At 47.3% G+C, this 21387-nt stretch overlaps 1 protein-coding gene across 1 annotated transcript in view; it reads right to left on the bottom strand.

Moving 5' to 3' along the window:
* Positions 1–8571: 8571 nt before the first annotated feature.
* Positions 8572–21387, bottom strand: part of RSPH9 (radial spoke head component 9) — a 53814-nt gene continuing 40998 nt past the window's right edge. The window contains exon 6 of the mRNA XM_038177023.2: positions 8572–9737. Within this exon, the coding sequence (XP_038032951.1) occupies positions 9724–9737 (14 nt within the window). The 3' untranslated portion in view covers positions 8572–9723. The remainder of the gene's footprint in view (positions 9738–21387) is intronic.

The raw sequence follows: 21387 nt of genomic DNA, 5'->3' as shown, positions 1-21387 counted from the left end.
TCCGTGGTCGTGTACCCCCCCCCCCCCCCCAGGACTGGAAATGTCATCATTGACTTCACTGGGTGCATTTCACTGCTCTCCAGAACCCCGTAGAGCGGCTCACTGACATCATTCCTACGGCCGGGCTTGGCAGAGGCGGTGGGGATGAGGCCCACAGCGGCCAGCAGGCCGGGGATGGTCTGCATGGTTTCCATATGTTAGCTCTCTCACAGGACTCCGTCTTTGCTGCTCAAAAGCCTCAAGTGCCCTCTTTAGCTCACCGGTGCAACAACCATGACTGCTGCCGTGCACGCAATTTGGGCAGATCTGCAGCAAGACACCCTGGCTCATGGGGGCAAACACCTGGAAATTCTTTAGCAGCTTCTGCTAAAGGCAGAGAAACTAAACGAGTCCCCCGCCTAGAGCCCTTCGTTTTTGTCAAATTGGCTATTAAATGGAAGGTTTTCCCTGCTGCTGGAAGACTTTCAACAAGCCACAGCAGGATTTTGGACTGGAGGCACATCTGTGCTTCTCCAAAGGTGCTGGGATAGTGGGCATGGGGGACGTCCAGGCACATGCCAAGAGATGGGCAGAGGGGAAGGGGAGAGGAGAAGGGACAGCTGGAGAAGTACCACAGCAGAAGGCCACTCCAAAACAATGGGCAGAGAAAGAATAAAGGTTGCCCTTGTTAATTAACATAATTACACCCTAGCAGCTGCAGTCTACAGGATCTGTAAAGCAGACTGTGTGTCACCAGAAACATCTCAGTAACACTTTATTTTCAAGCAGAAAGTTAGAAGAGCACAGATTTGACCTTATCTGGAGTAAAATACAAACAACTGTGTTCTCCACAAAACAAGACCGAGTCTGCATCTCAGCACTGCAAAGGCAGAGAAAAACAAAGGCTGTAAGTAATGCAACATAAAGAATAAGCATAACTTTTTCTAATGAGCTAGAGAACTAGCTCCTCAGGTATACTAATGAATTAATGTATGTGCACACTGTCACACAGCCAGATGACTTCAAAAAGAAGACAGATTTCACTGCCATTTGGAAAATGAGATGGTGAAGTCTTCTGCGCACAGTCTTGGTCATGAGCCTGTGATCAGGGTTTTATGAAAAATACTGCTGGACTTCTCACTGATGGAGAGAAGGATGCCAGTTCTGTTATCTCGGATAAAAGACAGCACTTCCTACAGCCGAGTTTCTCCTTCCAATAATATGTGTCATTGGGTTCAGCAAGGGAAAGTGCCAAACCTTGAATCATCAGGACTGCCTCACTGCAGTGACTCAGAGGATATCATTCGAACTTCTATTACCTTCTTCACCTTATTTTTCCTATTAGTTATGGTTAGTCAGGCAGAAAATGTTACATGGTCTGATTTCTGTTACCTGGTGTGTCAAACTAAGACTCCTTTCCGACTTTTCATTTGCACACACTGGTAGACAAAACACTCGCTGATTACTTTGTGGTGGTGCATTTTCTGTCTCTGAGATTTGGCCAATGCAAGATGATTTCTGGTGCAGATTTTGTTCTGGGAATAAAAAGACTGACATGTCGGTACTAGATCTGATCTGACTGGTAGTAAATAAAAAGTAAGCTTTTTGCCCCTGATTGAGAAAAAAAAAAAAATCAATTTACTGGAAGTGAACCTTGCTGTGGGAAATTAGCAATGCGAACAGATCACAGAGATCAAAGTTAGGTACTCAACTAGTGGGAGACCCAGATTCAAAGAGTGCATCAAATGCAGACTGGTTTGTTACATCGCCATGGTTCCTCTGACAGGACGAGACCGGTGTTCAGATCCCTCTCCTAAAGCACAATGAATCACTCACACAACCTGAAATAGCTATCTTGGGCAGAGGGAGAGCAGCTCCATACAGAAACATGCGGGATGGGGACAATGTCCAGGATGCCAGAGACTGAGCCCTTGGTCCCTACTACAAGCCAAGCAAATTTTTGAATTCTTGCTTACAGCACCATCAAAATGCTCTGGGCCACGTTACCCACGGTGGCTCTGGGCAGCCACTGTGCTCAGCATGAGCTCTTCAGCTCTCCTTGCCTGGCACATCTGACCTGAAGCACCGCTGGCACTCAGGAGGATCAGCAAGGACAGCTGGACTTCTCCCCGAGCACAAATCCAGTTGTTGAAGAGCTGAAGCAAAGCTCTGGATGCCTGCAGTGACCAGCCCAGTGCCATTACAAGGGTAGTCAAGTCCGATCTCAGGAGATGTTGGCTAGGCAGCTGATGAGCCACCTCACTGATAAGAAAACAGCAGGACCTAAATCTCCAAAGTTCCCACCAGCACCCCCAAAAAAATAGCTGAGATTTCAGGTGTTTCAGGCTGCTGGAAGCACTAGTATCAGTGGTTTAGGCCCATCTAAGTGCAGGCAACTGTCCAACAAGAGGGATCTCACCCCTCCCTTCCCTCGGTCTTGGCCATGAGTTTCCAGCACCTCCATCCATCCAACACTCGTGACCAACACCGGCCTCCCCATCCAGCTGCCAGCACATCTGTGGTTGTTTGCACGCTCATTTCTCCGCCAGATCCACGAGCATCCCAACCCACGAAGGGCAGCACCATTGCTGCTGCCAAAGCAAGGGAAAGGGCAAGGTCACCACTGGGGTGAGGGGTGAGCAAAGGCTTTGCCTGCCCATTTCGTGGCTGTCCACGGTCAGATCTGCTTCACACAAGTTTAGCCCAGCTTTCTCCACACGCTAGGAATGTTCTCCTCGACTGCCTCTGTAAACAACACCCAAAATGTGTCATCTGGTGGGCCCAGGCAAGTATTTGCCTCTTCCTCCCTCAATGCCCCGTTGCCTAAGCATAGCCCTAAAAAAAAGGCACATCCAGGAAGACTGCAAACTAAGACAGACTGAAACAAAAGCCACGCTCCACACCCACTCCTCCTCAGTGGGAAGTACGTGGTCCACAAGCCACATCCTGGCCATTCAGCCCTCAGCTCTCCTTATCAGAAGCACGGTCCCACTGCAAACCAGACTCTACCACCGCCAATAGCTCTGACTCCCAGCCAGCAACAACAGCCCTACAGGCCAGGAACTCCATAACCTCTGGGTTTCCCCAGACTGTCAAAAGGAAGCACTGACAACAGAGCCCAGACCTCGTGTCTTGATTTTCTCCCAAGCCATGCCTGGTGGGGCCCTCTCCTCTGATGCATAAGGGGCTGCCTTTGGAGCTGGGCACCATCTGTGGGGTCATTTTCTAAGGGTGTACCTCACTCAAAGTCATGCATTAGCCAAAATATGGGAAACCTGGCTCCCAGGAGAGCTTTGCAAACTACTCCCAGCTGCTTTCTGGAGGAAGCAATTCCCAGTTGCCAGCTTGTGGCCCCAGGGTAAGGAGGGCACACCTTCCCTGCGCTCCTCCCGCTCTTCCCCCCCTGTTCCCAGGTGCTGGCCCATGGCCAGCCGAGGATCAAGAGAAGGTGGCCGCCCCTCTGGCTGCCCTGCTTGGAGGCAGCAGCTCCAGCACCGCAGGACCAAGCCATCCTGACTGCAGAAAGGCTCTGCCGAGGCCACTGCCCCCAGCTCTGCCCTCCTAGCCGGCCCCATTCCGCTCCAAAAGCCCTGCTGGCAGAGAGCCTCCTGGCTCCTGAGAAAGCGTCCCCTCAGGGGCTGCTCCTAATTGGTGGTTTCCTCCTCTCCCTCTCATGTTGCTGCGTTTTGCTCCCTTGCTCATATTTTATAAGGCTGGTTTATAATACCAGCTGCGGAGGCTGCCAGATCTCGTTCTACCTTCAGACTTCCACCGCAGGGCGAAGAAGTCCCGTCTGCAAAGCAGGGAACAGCTGTGGCTGTGTGCCTGGGTGCCGGCAGGGCCGATGGGCCCACCCAGAGGCCTGTAAGGACTCCCAGCTTTGAGGCTTCAGCTCCTCAACCTTTTGGAAAGTACCTAAATTACTTCGCGATCTTAGAGGTCTTTTCCAACCTAAATGATTTTTGATTCTAGATACCACAATGATGGGCGCAGTACCCCAAAGAAGACAACCTGGGAATGGTTTCCAAAGTGCACTCCTGAACTCTGCTAAGCCACGGCATGGCACATGTGTCGAGCAGGCAAGGTGTCCGCAGCCTGTAAGCATCCTGAACATTACCCTCCTGTGACCTGTACATCCTCCTTCTGCCGGGGATTACGGACTGAGACCACCTGGAAACACCAGTGCCTGAAATGCAGATTTATTGCTGTATGCCCCGGCTGCTGAGGAAGGAGTGACTGGACGCGAGCAATTTGCCAGGACATGGCAAATGCCCAGGAGAAGCCTTCTGCCTCCTTCAGGCACAGAAAGCAGGAGCTGGGAGCTGATGCCCCTCACTCACCCATTCCTGTGTCACACTGTCAATCTGCACCAGGAATCACCTTTCTCCTCGCCCTGACAGCGAGCCCTGACTCTGGCAGGGCTGTAAGCACAGCAGGGCTCGTGCACACCCCTGTTTGCCCAAACAGGCAGACTCTGTGCCCGGGGAGCAGGCTGCAATGGAGGCACACGGCCTTGGCTGATCAAAGCCACAAGCAGTCCTCCGGGAGGAAGCCCCGGCTGAACTCTGTGGCGGCAGCTGCAGTCCCCGTCCCCGCAGGCAGGCTGTGGTGAGGAGGAAGCCGAAAAGGCCCGGTGCAAGCACAGACAAACCCTTCCTCCCTCCTCCCAGCAGGCTGGCCCGGCTCCTCACCTCCAAATCCCCTGCCAGCCCCTGGGCCTGAGCAAATCCACGAGTTACCCAGCCTCACCCGTCCTCCCGCCATCCCTCCTCCCCGCTCCCATCTCGCCACAGGCCCATGGCCTCTCGGAGAGGTTTCTGCCCTGCGAGGAGCCCACACACGCTGTGACTACCGAACCCCACAGGCGGCTGGCAAGCCATGCGGGGCTGCTTGTGCTCCACTTTGCAGAACTGGCCAGCATACCGGGAATTACAAGTGTCAGATATCACAGGCAAATCTCCAGCTGGGTTTCCCATTCAGTGGGGAGCTATCGGTTCAACAAACAGCAGCAAGTGCCTCCCGAGCGTAAGAAAGAGGGGTGACCGTCAGGGAAGGGTCAGGGCTTGATCCCCGGCATCCATCCCTCCTCCTCGCTTGCTTGGGAGCTGAGGATGGGTTGCTCTGAAGTGCACCGCCTGCATATTCAGGCGGTCTATCTCGCATCTCTGATCCTTTGATCCTATTTGCATACAAATGTCCTCGGAGATAAGGAGCAAAGGAGGGGGACAGAGGCAGGATTGTTTCTAGAGAGAATGGTGTGCTCTCTGCTTTCCCATGAAGAATCGGGAGGGCCGAGTCCCTTCCAAGCCACCGGCCTCACTGTGCTCTGGGGCCAAGCCCCACCACCAAGCCCGGGCAGCAGGGCACCACAGCTCCCAGTTCACAGGGAACCTCCGACCCCGTTGTGAGGAGGTTCCCAACAGAGCTGCAGAGCATTAGGGCTGCCAAGAGGGGTGAGGGTATATTTCAGGGTGGATTATTAGGAATCGCTGTACGCATTGCAGCAGAGCAGAGAGGTTCCGGGTGAAATCACAGTTTGCAGGCACAACACACACACACAGCTTGTAGCCTGGAGGGGCAGATGTTGCTGCAAAAGGTCACAACAAGGCACAGACCAGAGGCTGTCTCAGTCCCAGCTGAGTGCCTCAGCTATCAGGTAACACAGTTGATTACATACAGGGAGGGAAAAACACTGGAGAGAAGTGGGGGCTGTACAAGAAAGCAGGTAAAGTACACGGGAGCCTCAAGCAAGGAGTTTCACCTGCACAAATCCCCAGCAACAACCATAAGGCAACCTGATGCAAGGACGCAAAATATCCGTAGAAGGAAAGACAACTGGTTGTTGATGTTGCCCTCAAACACACAAGGATGAACAGATATTCAGTAAGATGAAGAAGCAACCAGTTCAAACTTCATCAAGGTAAATAATTTCTTTAAAACACATGCAATTGGACTAAGCCATCCTTAACACAAGAAGCTGGGGAGACCAAGAATTCAGCAAGCCTTATGGAAAAAAAAAAAAAAAAAAAAAAAAAAGTGTACAATGATGTGGAAGGAAAAACATAATAATAACAATAGTTAACAGGACTTTTGGAAAAGAAGTTCAGTTTTGTATTCCTGGTCCCAATCCCATCTCTAATGGGTAGGAACCAGAAAGCGATCCCAAGTGTTTGGAACAGATTATGTTACATCTGCCTACTGCAAAGTTCTTGCACCTTCCCCTGAAGCATCTGGCAAAGGCATCAGAGACAGCATCAGAGCATCAGCACACCAGAGACAGGTCCCTGGAATAAATGGATTTTGGGGCTCATCCAGTTTGGCCATTCCAAGGCTCCAGAGTTTCCAGGGTCAAGATTGCAATCTCCGAATTTGTGTATACAAAGTCTTGTCAGACACCAGTGAAGTGAAGCCATTTGAAGTAGCACTGTGCTTGTGATGGGTTGTGGATCTCATTATACTGTTGCTGGTTTTCCTTAAAGCTCCAGATCCTGATGACAGATGATTAGGTGAAAACACGCTTTCTACATAAGACAAGTTTCTAGTCCTCTTCATTGTGAGGAAAACTAAAAAACGTGATTCAAAGGCAACTTTAAGACTCAGAAACCAAGAGGCAAAGAGAGAAAATGAAGCATATGTTCTTTTATAAAAGCTTATAATTTTAAAGTTAACATAAATTTTCATGGTCCAGCTTGAGATATCTGAAACCCTGGGGCTTAGAATACTGAATTTAAGGCAATATGAACTTCTTTGAGCTGCCTCATATCTCAGTGCTTGCTAGCTTCTCTCAGTCACAGGGTTTCCGCTCAGCAGCTCCTCAGAAACCCTTTTCTGTGGGGTCTGTTTTCCCCCATGGTGCTGGCTTTCTGGATTTCATCAGACATCTCATTCAAGTCACTGTTTTTTTCTAAAGCTCTGGCTTTCCGACTCATGCAATTATGCGAAAACATGCATCTTATAAGGGAAAGTTCCTACTCTTCAGAGCCGCCAGAAAAAGCTAGCAATGGAGCCTGGATGTAACCCCAAAGCCCAGTATTCCAGGCCCGAGGAGAACACCGCTATCTTCTTCTATCTTCTTACACTATTGAGGCATTTATGATTTGAGGGAGTTGGTTCTTGGGTCACGCACCTGAACTCCTGAGGGCAACATTGCTCTCCACACCCCTTGATTTTGAGCAGGTCTCCCTTGAATTCAGCTTGCTCCTACACATCCCCAGCTTTCCACCGCTTCCTTTCTGACAGCTAAGAAATATTCTGCAGTAGTCTGTATCCCAGATTAAAAAAAAAAAAAAAAAAAGACTTTGATGTTCAGTTCCTGCCCTCAAAAATTGGAGCTTTGGCAGGGTTGGCTCCAGCTCAGACACTTATGGCATGTCCTCAGTGTGGCCTGGGCTTTGGCCCAGCAAATGTCACCCTGGGGCTTGGTTTCCCCCCTCCCTCAGCTTGGCCCTGCTGCCCTTCTCCTCCCTTGTCCTAAGGCACAGTAGGGACAGAAAGCAGTTCCCTTCTTCCCCCTCCGCTCCATTCCTGACTCCCAAATCAGATGGGTTGGGGGTGACAAGGAGGTGACTCCTAGTCAACCTGGCAAAGGTGAAGCTCGGTTTCCTAGTGCTGTGGGATTTTGCCTCTTGTTTCTACAGCACAATACCCCATTGAGGCTTTCGGAGCCCCAGAGGCTTCCTGACTGAAATCAGAAGGATTTGGACGTGAAGATGAGGGTGTTAAGTTTGCACAGGAAGCAAGTCAGCACTCAAACCCAGGCTCAGACCCAGCTTTAGCATACCATGTGAACATATCCACGTACATATTTATTGTTCTGTGGCCAGCGCCTGGTGGCAGCATCCAGAAGGTGAGCATGTGTCCCTTCTAACTCTGTGCAAGCTGCCTGGCAAGGGGTTTGCAGCGTGCCCCTCACCCTGCTGCACAGGTGGGTGAGGTTTGCATCTGTGCCTGCTGCGCACGGGCAGAGCTTCCCAGGGAAGGTGTGCTCTCCAGCTCTTTCCTGTGCCAGTATTGCCGCCACCTGGAGATGAGAGGAATGAAGGGCTCCCAACTGTTTCCCTACCTTCATCCCCCTGCCTTTCCTCAGACGCACAGCACCCTCCTCTACCGCAGCTGGACGGGGCAAGCTGGCAGCCCCCCAGCTGCTGTGGTTACCCCACTGCGAGCCAGGGCCCTTCTGCTCTTGGTAAAAAACACTGCTCCCGGCCACTACGGGCGGCTTTGGCTGAGGAACACAACCCCACTCAGCGCTGCACCTTCAGGGAGGAGGCAACTTGCCCTGGGCTTTCCTGTCCTCGTTAGCTCGGAATTTAAGCTGCAGATCCGTGCGAATGAATACACGCTTGTGTGTTTGGCAGAGCTGTGCATGCGACGGAGAAGGGGTTTTCTGCACGTATTTTATGGCACTGTCTGGGTAGGGAGATGGGAGAGCGAGGGAGTTTCTGCTCTGCATGTGCACGTGCACGTTTTCATGTTGTCTGCACGTGTGTGCATGCGTATGTGCATTTCCATATTGTGTCTAATAGGCTCTTTGTTTCTCCAGAGAAGAAGGAAAAGGAAATCCGCATGTAATGAATCCATTTATTTTATGGAGCTCCCCCGGAGAGGGGCAGGGGAGCACAATTTATGCAAAAAAAACAGGCAGCTGCTGTTGGGAGGGGGACATCAATCTGGTTTTGATTTTCGTTCATAAGTGGAGGTGGCCACACAAGCCAAGGCCTCGTAAACTCCCTGTAGAGGAGAGTGGCCCGTTGGTGTGAGGCTGTCAGAGCCTATCTGGCCGTTAGTACCGAGCCCCTCTCCTCTGCATCCGACTAATTCCAGCCCTGTTCTGCCTTACCAGGACGTGTTTCCCCCGTGCTGAGGCCTCCCAGCAGAAGACAGAGGCAGAGCTGTACCGGGGCACAGGCTGAAATCTTTGTGTGGAAGGGCAAAATGCCCTTCACAGAGCACACTGTACACTACAAAAACAACAACAGCATGACTTGTAAGCTACAGCCCGGCTCCTCTCTGCCATTTAGAAAAAACACAGGGAGGGAGATGGGATGGAAAAATTCCTGGGCTGAAGGAAATGGCCTGGAGACTACACGCCACTTCTCCGTCTTTTTTCCAACCCTGCCATTTTGCAAAACTCAATGCATGTCGTCCAGACTGCGGGTGCAAAGCGGAGAGTTTCCCAGTGAGAAAAATGTCTCAACAGGGGCAGAGCTCTCAGCAAAATTCTGTTCTATTATCTGATTCTTCATCAGAACAAGAGTCTGTGGACTTTATCCATCAGTAGCATGAGAACAAACTGCCTTCAGCGTACTCTAACCCACACTGTAACTGCCCCATATGACAAGAAAACTACACGTGGCTTCCTGGTGACCTCCCCCAGATGCCTGTGCCAGACCAGAGATCATATGCCGAGAAGAATCTAGCTCAAAACCTCACTCAGGGTCTGTATTCTTCACCATCACCTTGTGCGTGCCCAATGAAGGTGGGCAGGTAAGTGGAGAGCAGATCTATCAAGTCAGAAAACAGAGAATGAAAAGCAGTCTTTTCCAAAAACTGTCCGCACACACTACCAGCAATTGATTAGTGGGTGAAATTAATAAATTTTCTATTTTTGTTACTGTCTGTATCTGTGATTCCTACAGAGGACCCAGATTCCCAGTTTATAAGACAACCATGCTAAAACATGCTCCCAGCAATACAGCCCCTGGCATCATGTTGCTCTTCCATTACCAGACAGTTCCAAGCCTCTTATCCTCTAGCACCTGAAAGGAGAAAAAAAAAATAAATTAATTAAAATTAAAATACCTGCTCTGAAGTATAAAGGCCATGTATGCACTGATGTGAAATGCTGACCTTAGAGTAACTGCCATGAATGTTGGTTTCTGACACCAATGGGATCAGAGCCTCTTCCTGAAGCCAAACGTGGTACATCAACTGCCCCATCAGTTTTTAGGCCAAGAGAAGGAACTGCTTTTACAGGTCAGGCTGAAAAAAAGCTCCTATCATAGAGTTTGATGGATGGAGCGCTAGGTCACAGAGCTTCTCCCAGCAGAAGCTTTCAAGAATCCATCCAAAACCAAATTGGTTTGGAATAGATCTAATCACACACTAACTCTCAGAACTACTGGCCTTAAGAGGCCTCAAATGTACAGTAAAGTGCTATCATCTACGCTTGCTCTTTGAGAATCCTCAATTTAATGATTTTACTCCATTTGAGAGACAAGACTGAGAACCAATGACCAAAACACTGTCCAAGTCAAGTGAGGAGCACAGTAAACAGGTCACCTTAATGCTCTCATGGTTTACTTTTTCTTTCTTTGTATATAAACGTGGGTATCTTTAGAGGCATGGCAAAGGATACCTAAAATTCATGAAATGTTGAACTGATTTGCATCTCCATCTCATGCATGTGCTCACCTCCATTTATCAATGTTTCAGTTCATACATTGGGGACTGAACATCTTATGAAATCTTGGTTGACTGGGGCTGCATCTATTAGAGTTTGCCACTGATCCCTTCAGCGACAGCTCATGCAATTCTTAATTTTAATGTGTTCATCTTCACACAGACCTACAGGGAAGAGAGGCACAATTGCACCCCAATTACGGGTAAGTCCCTGAGGCACTCAAAGACTAAGGTTTGTCTCACATTGCAAAGCTCATCCAGCCAAAGAGGGCTGCTGATGTACCTGTGCCAGCAAAAGCCCTCATGCAGATGCATTTAAACTGATGCAACACTATAATGTCCTCATGGTTGTTAACAAGACATGGGTAAACAAGAGAAGAGCCCACAGCTGGGAAGGGAACAGGCAGAAAATTGTGCCCAATCCAGCAGAAAGCCTTCTAGTCAGGCAGACCATATTCCCACTAGGTGGCTCTGCCAATGTAGCAATGCCCTTGATCATTTGGTAATTACTCTAAGCTATTATTTCTCAAGTACAACCACACAGACCACATGCAGGTACCCCGTACTTCATGAGCAGTCAGCATGCAAAAGCTTGTGCTTGCTATTCTGTTAGAGATTGACTTTTGCTTCTAAAAATGTGTAATTTGATCAGTCACAAGAAAAGCATGCTGGAAAAAGCACTTCATGGCTTACCAAGGTCATGCAAGAAGTCTGGGGCAAAGTACAAAATTGAACCCAGGTGTCCCGCACCCTCAGCTAGGCACCTAAAAACCTGGATCGGATGCTGCATTAGAAGCAGGACAGCCTGGAAGCATCCCAAGAAAATCCATGCAGTCATGAAGATGTAACAACTCAGAAAGGAGGAAGCAAAATAACCCTGGGAGAAAGGGGGAGCTGCCTTGATGGATGTACGCGTAGCAGGGGATGCTCACCTAGGCTACTACAGGGCTGCATGGCTCGCTGAATATGCCCCAAAACAGAATTACAAACATCAGCACATCACGCTGTGATACGGCACTTCTACAAATACACAGCTCTGAGGCCAAGGAGAGGAAATCATTTTCTGATGAGGTTCAGAAGAAGCCTTCATACACCGGGGCTGAGGGCTGTGCAATGGGCTTAACAGCAGCCATGAGTACGGAAGGTTCCAGCCTGGCCTAGGGGCACCCACAAAGGGCAGAGTAAACTCTGCTGCTCCTTATGCAAAGCCGACAGGAGCGTTGCTGCTTGTTTGGAAACAGTCTGAGGAAATGAGGAAAGTTGTGAAGAACTCCGAGAGCCTTGTCCAGTTCGACTGGTCAAGAACAAAGTCCCTTATAGCAGCAAATAACTCAGCGTGGCTCCTGCTCCTTCATCCAGGAGGTGATTTCCATCCAAAGCTGCTCCCCAGGAATTACACCTTTTCAGCCAGCTCTCTGTGTTTCCTACTGACTTGGCCTAATGAAAGTGACTCCCAATCAAGACTGGCTCAGTAAAGCTCCTACTGGATCAGAACTGACCTCAGCTGGATTCTGTCATTTCCAAAAAGTTCCCGCTGTTTTGGCTGACTGTCCAAGCTCCAGGAAAATTGCATGTAAGCCCGGCACTGGCAGAGTGTTTCCAGAAAACGGAGGGGACGAGAAAAGCCAACAGGAACCAACACGGTGAGTTTGCCTGAAGGAAAATGTTTGCAGCAATCCCTGCTCTAGGACTACTGACCCCAAAGAGGACACCAAGACAGACATCCTGGGCAGACTGACATCCCCAGCCCCTTGGCCACCTCCTTTCTAGCTCTTCTTGACTGCTGCAGGTCTGGACAACAGCAAAACTTCACATGGCAGCCACTTGCAGAGAGATTTGTCCCTACGAAGAGCTATTTCTCTTGCAAGGGGCCAATAACACAGTCCCAAAGAGGACACTCACAAGCACCCTGCACTTTGGAGATGAGCCCAGCAGCCCATACAGAATCACACACACTCTTCCCCTCTCAAGCCCTTGGCAGAGCAGGGATTCAAAGCGATCGCCTGGATTAAATGTTTACGGCCACTTAAGCATCTGCCTGCCGTGCAGGGCCCACCTGGCAAGGCAGGCACACCTCCCCCAGACCCCCAGCGGGGCCACAAGGCTTGCAGGCTGTGTGGGCTGCGCTGCTTCGGGGCCGACGAGCCCGCCGCCTTCCCCTCCAGCTGCCTTGTCGGCAGCGTCCTGCTGACAGGTTCAAGCCGTGCAGAGAGGGTTGTTTTCATAACCTGCTCTCTTTTAACCAAACTTTCCCAAGCTTAGTCCTCTCTGCTATAGGCAAGATCACCTGCTGCTCGGGGCAGATTCGGAGTCTTAAAGGGAAATTGCAGAAAAACAGAGTGACACGTAGCGGAAGGAAGAAGGCTCCACCACAAAAGGCTCTGGAGATGCTCCTCATACTGACCTGCATTCCAGCCCTGGGACACAGCACACTGCCCAGCAGCTGACTTGGAGCTCTGATCGATACCCTACCATGCTGATCTACCCATAAGCTAATCACAGCTCAGCTCTGTGATTCTCAGTAATATTGATAAGCACACACGTAGGGTGGTTGAGATTGGAAAGCACCTGTGGAGGCCATCTGGTCCAACCCCCCTGCTCAAGAAGGGCCACCTAGAGCCAGATAACCAGGGCTATGTCCAGATGGCTTCTGAATATCTCCAAGGAGGAAGAGTCCGCTCCTCTCTGGGCAACCGGTGTTGGTGTTTCATCACCCTCAGGGTAGAAAAGCGTTTCCCGATTTTCAGAGGGAACCTCCTGTGTTTCTGTTTGTACCCACTGCCTCTTATCCTGGCACCGGGCACCACTGAAAAGAGGCTGGATACTTCTTTACACCCTCCCTTCAGGCATTTATATACATCGATGAGATTCCCCCCCGAGCCTTCTCTTCTCTAGCCTCAACAGTCCCAGCTGTCTCAGCCTTTCCCCATACGAGCCATGCCCCAGACCCTTCACCATCTTCACATGAAGGGCTCTCCCCAGTATGTCCATGTCTCCCTTGCAAAAAAAAAAAAAAAATCTCTGGAGTTTTTAACTGAGCTGTCAGCAGCAATGCTCAGCTCTTAAAGTGAAGGAATTAAATTAGAGCGCTTGAAGATGACTGAGCAAATGAGTTTTCTCCCAAGCACGCATTATCTTTTAGCATTCGACAGGGAACTTAATTTGCCATTGAGCTGCCTTTTCAGTAAGCTTAGCTGGGTCTCTCTGAACTTCCTCACAACCATCCCTAGTCTTGACCAGCCTAAATTTGGCCAGCGCTCACATGCTAATATTTAAAGCCCCTGCAGTGCAAATGAAAAAAACATGCTATAACAGGATTCTAAACAATGCCATTTGGTTTTGGTCTTAAAATTTTTGTATTGAATTTCATGCTCTTCAATCCACACCCCTGGAGACCAAAGCCCCTTTCTTACCCAAAAGGAACTGAACAGGCAAGATGAGAACAAGTTTCTTCACAGTATGCTGGAGGATCAGCTTCTGCGTTCCCTAGCGAGTTCAGACTCTGAGGAATATTTAGTCCATAACTTCTTTGATTAAACTATCAATGAGAGCAATGAAAGTCCGATGCCTTTTTGAGGCAGGGCTACTCTCGCCCACTAGGAGCTGGACTGCAAAAAAACAACTTATTTCACACATGTGCTGCCAAAGAGCTGTCAAATGGGAACAGCTCATTGTGAAATGTTTTTGTCATGAGAATGAATATTCACTCAAGAACAAAACCAAACCTATCAACCTCTCCGACTTCAAAAACAAAAAGCCCTCTGGCCCAGAGTTTCGAAGTTGTTCACCACCCTTGTGAGCCAGGATCCAGCATAGTTCAAGAGCCGCTGCCCAGTAGGGCAGGGAGTGAGATCCCAAACAGGTGTGGACCAGGTGTGAAAAAGTGGAAGGTTAACACACCCCATCCATCACCGGACAGCACATCTGTAAAAACGGAAATAAATATTAACTCGAGGCAAAATCTTGTCTGGAGATGAGCACAACTCTCCCCAGTGGCAGCTAAGGGATATCATGTGGTGAGGACTGCAGCTGAGCTGATTTACTGCTAAACTGTGCTTGCATGGCTGCAAGAGGCTCTCGTTCCCTCGCTGCTGAATTGCTTCTCCTCAGTACAAGAGACAAAGAGTCCTAGTGCTCTACTGAATATCTCTCGGGTTCGTTTTTCCAGTTGCAAAGCAAACGGTTTGAAGTTTCATTGTCTTGCCAGACTCATAAAAAGAAACTATCAAATGCTAGCCAAATTGTGAAGAACAGCATGTTTTATGAAAACCCAATTAAACTCTGGCCATCAGTATCTCACTTTCATCTCTGCCGAGCACTGTCTCAGCTTTCTTCTTGTATGCCAAGCTCATATTCTTCTCTGATTCACTCTGTGAGATTACAGTTAACAGTTTCATTTTGTTTGCCTGTTTTGGGGGGGAAAAAGAAGGCAGAGTCCTTCTTGTTTATATTTTAGATCCGCAGGGTACCAGAAACAAGTATCTTTGGGGTCAGGAAAGGAGTTTGCTTCCTTGCCTCAGCTATCAAAATGGGAATTGTTTGCCGGTGTTACTCATACACACACTGAATGCCTTTCCCAGAAGGACCTGACAGAAATAAAATTAAAACGCAATGAAAAGAGAAGCGCTGCTTTGTGATGCGCTTTGGAAATCCTCCTCTTTGAGCTGCACAACACGGCAGAGGCCTGGAGTCCCCACAGACCCGAGTACCAGGAGAAGTGGAAAAAGTCACAGAAGTGTTCCCATTCTGTTCTTTCCCCAAGACAAATTCCTTTTTCCTTGTCTCTAAACAGACAGGTATCTGTCTGACTCAGATTCATGTCAGGAAGCCATAATAAATGCTAGAGTATATCGTGTTTTCACCTGACTGGCCAAAGAGGCCAATTTTTACTTTCCACCAGCCTCCAAGCTGCTTCCAGGCCGCTGATTAATGAAAGCAAAGAGCTCCCTGGATCCTGCTTGAAGTAAGGGTCACTAAAAAAATAATGCAACAGAATGCAAAGCAAAAGTCACCTACAATTAGGGATGAAGCAAAGCTGGTTTTAATAGATCATCAACTATCACCTGAAACTCATCTTCAGCCCATCTGATTTGTTTTCCAACATACCAGTCCAGGAAACAAGCTTGCTGATGATTTAAACAAAACAAACAAGCGATGTCCCACTGTCTTCTGTCATTATCACCCTTCTGTTGTCCTTTTCTGTCTTCTATTTAGAAGACTCTGTAATAAGACTGTCTTCTATTGTCTGCCGCTCACTGTAGCCTTGGTACGAGTTATAAAAATGCAGTGAAAAGGGCAGTCCCTGCTTTTACTTGTCATGAGATTTGAGGCTTTCAGTGCTGAACAATATCAGAAAAAAATAATAAAAAGAGAGAGAGAGAGCAAAATATATTCTCTGCAGGTTTGCAAAACGCAAAGATAGATGGAGGTTCAGATAACAGGGTTCTGCTGATAAGACCAATCTGTCAGGACTCAGGGTAGCAGTGAACATGGGTGTATAGGTGTGTATAAGAAGTGCCACGTTCTGAACTTTTTACCAGCTGGAAACCAGCGGCATCACAAAGAAATACCAGTCGGAGAGCTACATCAACAGCAGAGTTGCCTAAGTGAGCGCTATTCTCAGAAATCCTCAGAGGAGTTAGATGACTGAAAGCCTCCAGAAGTGAAGGGCTTTGAGGCAAATCCAGCTGATATATTTGTTATATGGTGCCAGCATAATTTCCCCTAATGGCTAGAGAAAAGGGGAAGCATGAAAAGGGTCAGTTGGGAACGTATGTGCGTGTGGGGGAGGGGGGCAAAGAAAAGGCAAGACTAGCTGAGAACAGGCTCCATCTAAATTGCATACAGACCTCACACAAAGCACAGAGAATTGGTCAGTAGATTGAAGCCATCTGGCTGGAGGAGCCATAAGAGGAAAACCCTGCTGGAGATCTCTCCATCACGTCCCATCGTGGTCCAACATCAGAGCACAACACGGGCTTCCCCCACTCCAAACTCACGGAGCTGAAAGCAGGGAGAAGAGCAAGGAGAGGACTGCAAAGCTTGTCATGCTGACAGAGCCTCTACTCTCCTCGCAAAGGACGGATCCAGCTGGCACTCTCCCCTGCAAACAATTTCAGGCTCGACTCTGTGCCTCGTTACAAAGCTCCCCTTTCGATGCTAGCCTAGGTGTTTGGCTCCTGGTTGGCATGGTTTGCAGAGCCTGCCCTTGCTCCACGTCAACCTTGACCAGAGCAATCAGATCCTGAGCTTGTGGATCCTCGAGTGCTCAGACATTGGGAACGTGAGGCTTACAGATGAACACGCTAAATACCCAACAAAGCTTCTACAGTGACACAACAGAGTGACAGATGGAAGGTTTGGGCACCACCGGCTTTGCCCACACAGCCCCAAGGCCTCTCCGGTATGCTTCAGGCTTTGGTGGCAAAAAGAGAGAAACTGAGTCGAGGTTATACGTGCTGCAGCCAACAGCACAAAACGCTGGTGCAGACAGCTGGCTTCAGGTTGTCGAGACTCCCCCATGGAAGACCACCCCAGGGCTGTCTTCATGCAAATGGACCAGAGAAATCCTAGTCTCCTCTTGCTCGTCTTTGCCATTTCGAAGCACGTCTGTTGGTGAAGTCAAACTGAGCATTTGTTACACCTCAGCCTCGAAATGTCTGAAAACACAGACGTTTTATGGCCCAGACACACCTTCTGACTTCACTTAACGCAAATTAACATAGCTGTGTTTCAGCACACTGGTATCCGAGCGTTCAGCATTGCACTGATCTTAATGCCAACCATGGCTTACAAAGTCAATGTTTTCCCCCGTCTGTTTTTCTGAAGTTCTTCCTTACCTAGCTTGAGAAAAATAATAAAAAATAAAAAAAGATACAACATCTGGAAAAATTAAATCTTTGGATATTTGCCGGTCTGATTGCCATGGCGTTGTTGCAGAGCTTTTCTTCCTTACGATTCTCCCATGCAGATTAATTGCCAATCCATATTAATTGCCAGAGATCAAAATCTCAGTGTGAGGGGTTCAGTTGTTTTCCATCATTTTGCCTTGCCCCCATGGAGCATTCCCGAAATGTCAAAAGCTATTCATATTTTTTTTGAGCACTGAAAATCTCAGAACTTATCATTTCTGTATCACAAGTGAATTTCAGTGAACCTCATCTTCTTTTTCCTCTAATAAATGTCATCACTGAGGTATTTCAGCTGGTGTCAGCAATGTCACGTGAGAACAGTAGCATCTACAATATATAAGGAGAGAGGCAGGGGAAGGAGAACCAGAACTGAAGCGGTATTGAAAAAGGAAGTTGGATTATTTTTCCCACTGGATTTTTCTTGTTTACACTTTGCTTGAAATCTTGGAAGGAAAAGTAATGAAATTATTACTTGGTTGTTTTACTTTGAAAAATAAGCGTATCCACCGGGAAGAGAAGGAAACCTCAAAAATACAAACAAGTGATTTCCAAGCGAGTTGCTCATTCTCCTGCCAGTGCCATCTCCTTGCCCTGTATCCCTGCTCTCTTTGCAGCTTTTCCTTACCATCTCCAGCCACCCTTCCATCCCCCTCCACACTTCAAATTATTAAAGTCTGTCCCGAGCTCATTCCCTCGCACCTCCTCTGTATCGCAGTGACTCTGACTGGTTGAGTATGATGAATTGCTCTTTTGGTGCAGAGTGTTAGCTATTCCCTTCTTTTATTCAAGATTAAGGGGGTTTTGTCACTTCTGGTGGTTTTGTTTGTTTGCTTTACAATCATTAGTATTATTTCAATTATTTTTTATCTGACTATAAAATGTTACTGTAAGGCACTCTGTCTAAGCATGGACTACCAGAGAGGACAAATCTCCGAATCTTTCTCCTTACGAGAGTGGCTCCAGAGCAGTTCTGAGGATTTGTAGCACTTGCTAAACACACACAGGTAACAAGTCATTTTGAAGAGCTCACTCAACTTCCTTACATGAAATCCTGGATGATCCCTTGTTGGACTTGAACACATTTCTTCTGCTTTCGATCACCATCAACATCAAATCACGTGCTGTAATAAAAATTCTAGACATTTTGCAACGTGTTCATCACCAGATTCAGAAGGTTTTCCTAATTTTTCAAGGAGGAGGAAGGGAGGAGGGCTGTTGGAGGCAAAGTGAACACTGACCTGCAGTGACCCCTTCTGGAAAGCACCAAAAACGTACCATTGGAAACCTGTACTGCTCTGGGGGGTGCGTGTGGGAACTACATGACCTAATAGCTTTTTCCATCTCGATTTCTATGATTTTTAATCATATTGCCTTGGAACAGCCTCAGCCTTCACAAGATGTTTGCACGGGTAAAGCTCTGGAGCAGATATACATGTCATCTGTTAGCATCCAACGGACCAAAAAATGCCCAACGGACCAGAAAAGTTTCTTTGTTGTTGGAAACAGAAAGAAGTAATATGTTATATTAAATAAGAAAAATGGCAAAACATATTCCATTTTTTTTCAAACAAGACCAAAGAGCAGAACAAAAATTAGTATGAAAAGAAATACTGTGCCTTGCAGAACATCTACATCTAATCCAAAAGCAGTTCAGACGAGTGAATACCATTTATTTGAGAACAGTGCCATAAAATCTTTGGAGGCCATAAGCAATTAGGACATAAGTTTCTCATCCACAATATGGTACTTCTTTGCTTCTGACCAGCTCCACACTTGCGAGCACAGGTTTAATTTTAATTCAAAAGGCAAAGCATTCGTTCTTCAATGGTCAGTGACATCCCATTCTATTCCTTGCAAATGTCCACTTCTGTCTGAACTCCACCACCTTCTGTAGTGTGCACAAAATACAGACCATGGCTGAAATGACTTACAGAAAAGAAAGCCACTTTTCTCTTTCGTATGTAGACATAACATTCAGAATTCTTTTTTTTTTTTTTTTTTTTTTTTTACCCCAAAATACAAGGGCTTGATGAAATAAACGCGTTTAAAATTCCCTGTAGGAAATTAGAAATATGTCAAATTTCCAAACTTGGAAAGAGATGATGGGCTTCAACCCAAGTTGGCACAAACGTTGTTTATCTCCTTGGGACTCAATGGTCTGCATCGCTGATGGAAAATACTCTGAAGGCAAAGAAATTATCCTGGGGAAAGAGAGGATCCACTCTATCCAGAGACTCCAATTCTTTACAAAAGCAACTAATTTCCTTCTTTGTGTTAAATCATGTGTCACTAATTCATTTAGAGACAGCCTTTGTTTGAGGGTGAGAAGAGCAAGAGGAGTTCTTACTGTTATCTGACCTACCACCATGTTGGTAGCCTCTGGCAGACCAAAACCCAGAATACTGCTTAAACGTCAATACTGAAAAGTCAAATGACATGGAGAAAGTCTTGAACAGCACCCAACCTTGCCTGTCTCTTTACCTTCACCATGCTGAACCAGCACTGTGCTTACTGTCGGTTTCTTCCCATTGAAATGGACAGCCCTTTAGTTTTCCCCATCATGTGAGACAAGCAGAGGAAATTGGGTTTAATTTAAACCCTTGAATAAACTCTCCTGCCAGGTTGTCGCAACCAAACTCCTTCCACTAGGATAAAATTCTCTATATAAAGAAAAAAAAAAATCACAAAAATGTGACATTGCTACACCACTGTGTCTAGCAATGTTCCTTTTCCTCATAAGGAAGTTATTCCCAGACTGGATGGCAGTAAATATTTTGCTTGGCTCTTATTTCTAAACTTTTGGAGAAGCTGAAGATCACCCTGCTTCTAAGGATCATTATATAGCATAATCCAACAAGAGACGAAGAGTTTTCTTCCGGCTGGCGTTCTTACTCAATTTGTTCTCTGAATAACTGGGATGGCCCCATTCTCATTGCTTGGCATAGAGCACTGGAGGCTGGACAGAAGCCCTGCCTTCACTCCCACTTCTTCGGAAAAGTCTGAGTTGAATGTTTAGAATTGCCATAGAAAGATTTGCGTTAATTTTCTGGTCTGGTCTCCCACAGTACAATCTAAAGGGACGGTATCACCTGGAGAACCTACCCAGTTTTATCAAGGACTACAAAAATAAATAAATAAATAAAATAAATAATAATAATAATAACTAAAAAAAAAAAAAAAAAAAAAAACAGAAGCGTAGTCCCACTGCCCCAGATAGGCATACGTTTTCAAACTGGACTGCAACAAGAAGCAAGCGTTAACAACAGGAAAGAGGTAGGAGTGAGAGGAAACCTCTTGAGATAGTAAAATCACATTTATTTTACATTACGTTAAATGTTATCTTTGTCACAATTTATACTTTACATTAACAGTTTATCTAGAAACTCAGAAAAACGTAGAGTATCTTGATTAAACACCGTTGACCACTGATAAAAGCGGATGCATGAATAACCACCAATGCATGACTCCCAGATGATTCTCTCATTCCATTAGTTTAGCTTTTTGAGAGAGAAAATTGAAAACTAACTAGCATTTGGGAAAAAAAAAAAGAACGTGAATGACCTTTGCTATTGGTTACAGATTATCTCAACCTCAACTACACCCGCTGACTCTTCACGAGGACCCAGTATTATGATGAAAAATGAATGTTCACTTTGGTACCTAAAGTCACAACTGTTTCATGCACTGCCTCAATGGGCACCAAGGAGCTACCTTCCATCAAAGGAAGGAGGAAGAAGCTCAGAGATGGACACATGCTAAGAAAGGTGATGGGGACAGTACTTTCTCAGCAGCAGGCTACAAGCTGCCCAAGACCTGCCAAAGGCAGGCGATACTCATCCAAAACCGGAAAGAATCCTAACTGTGCTACTTGTAGCACAAGTAAGTTTTCAGCCTGACAATATGGTGCTTCAAACCTTTACCTTAGTTACAGATCACCATAAATAACATAAATAAACCATAAACCAGCCCTTGTCCTTCCTCTCTCAGAGAGCCAGAAGAGACTCGGGAGCTGTGGAAGAAGCATTGTTCAAGCCTATGTAACACAGTGCCAACACCACCTCTAGGTTCGCCTCCACCTCGAGGTGGAAAAGGCTCT

Source organism: Anas platyrhynchos, chromosome 3 (genome assembly GCF_047663525.1).
Source record: "Anas platyrhynchos isolate ZD024472 breed Pekin duck chromosome 3, IASCAAS_PekinDuck_T2T, whole genome shotgun sequence".
Lineage (NCBI taxonomy): Eukaryota > Metazoa > Chordata > Aves > Anseriformes > Anatidae > Anas > Anas platyrhynchos.
The sequence above is the reverse complement of the archived record's forward strand: the minus strand, read 5'-3'. Positions and strand labels throughout refer to the sequence as shown.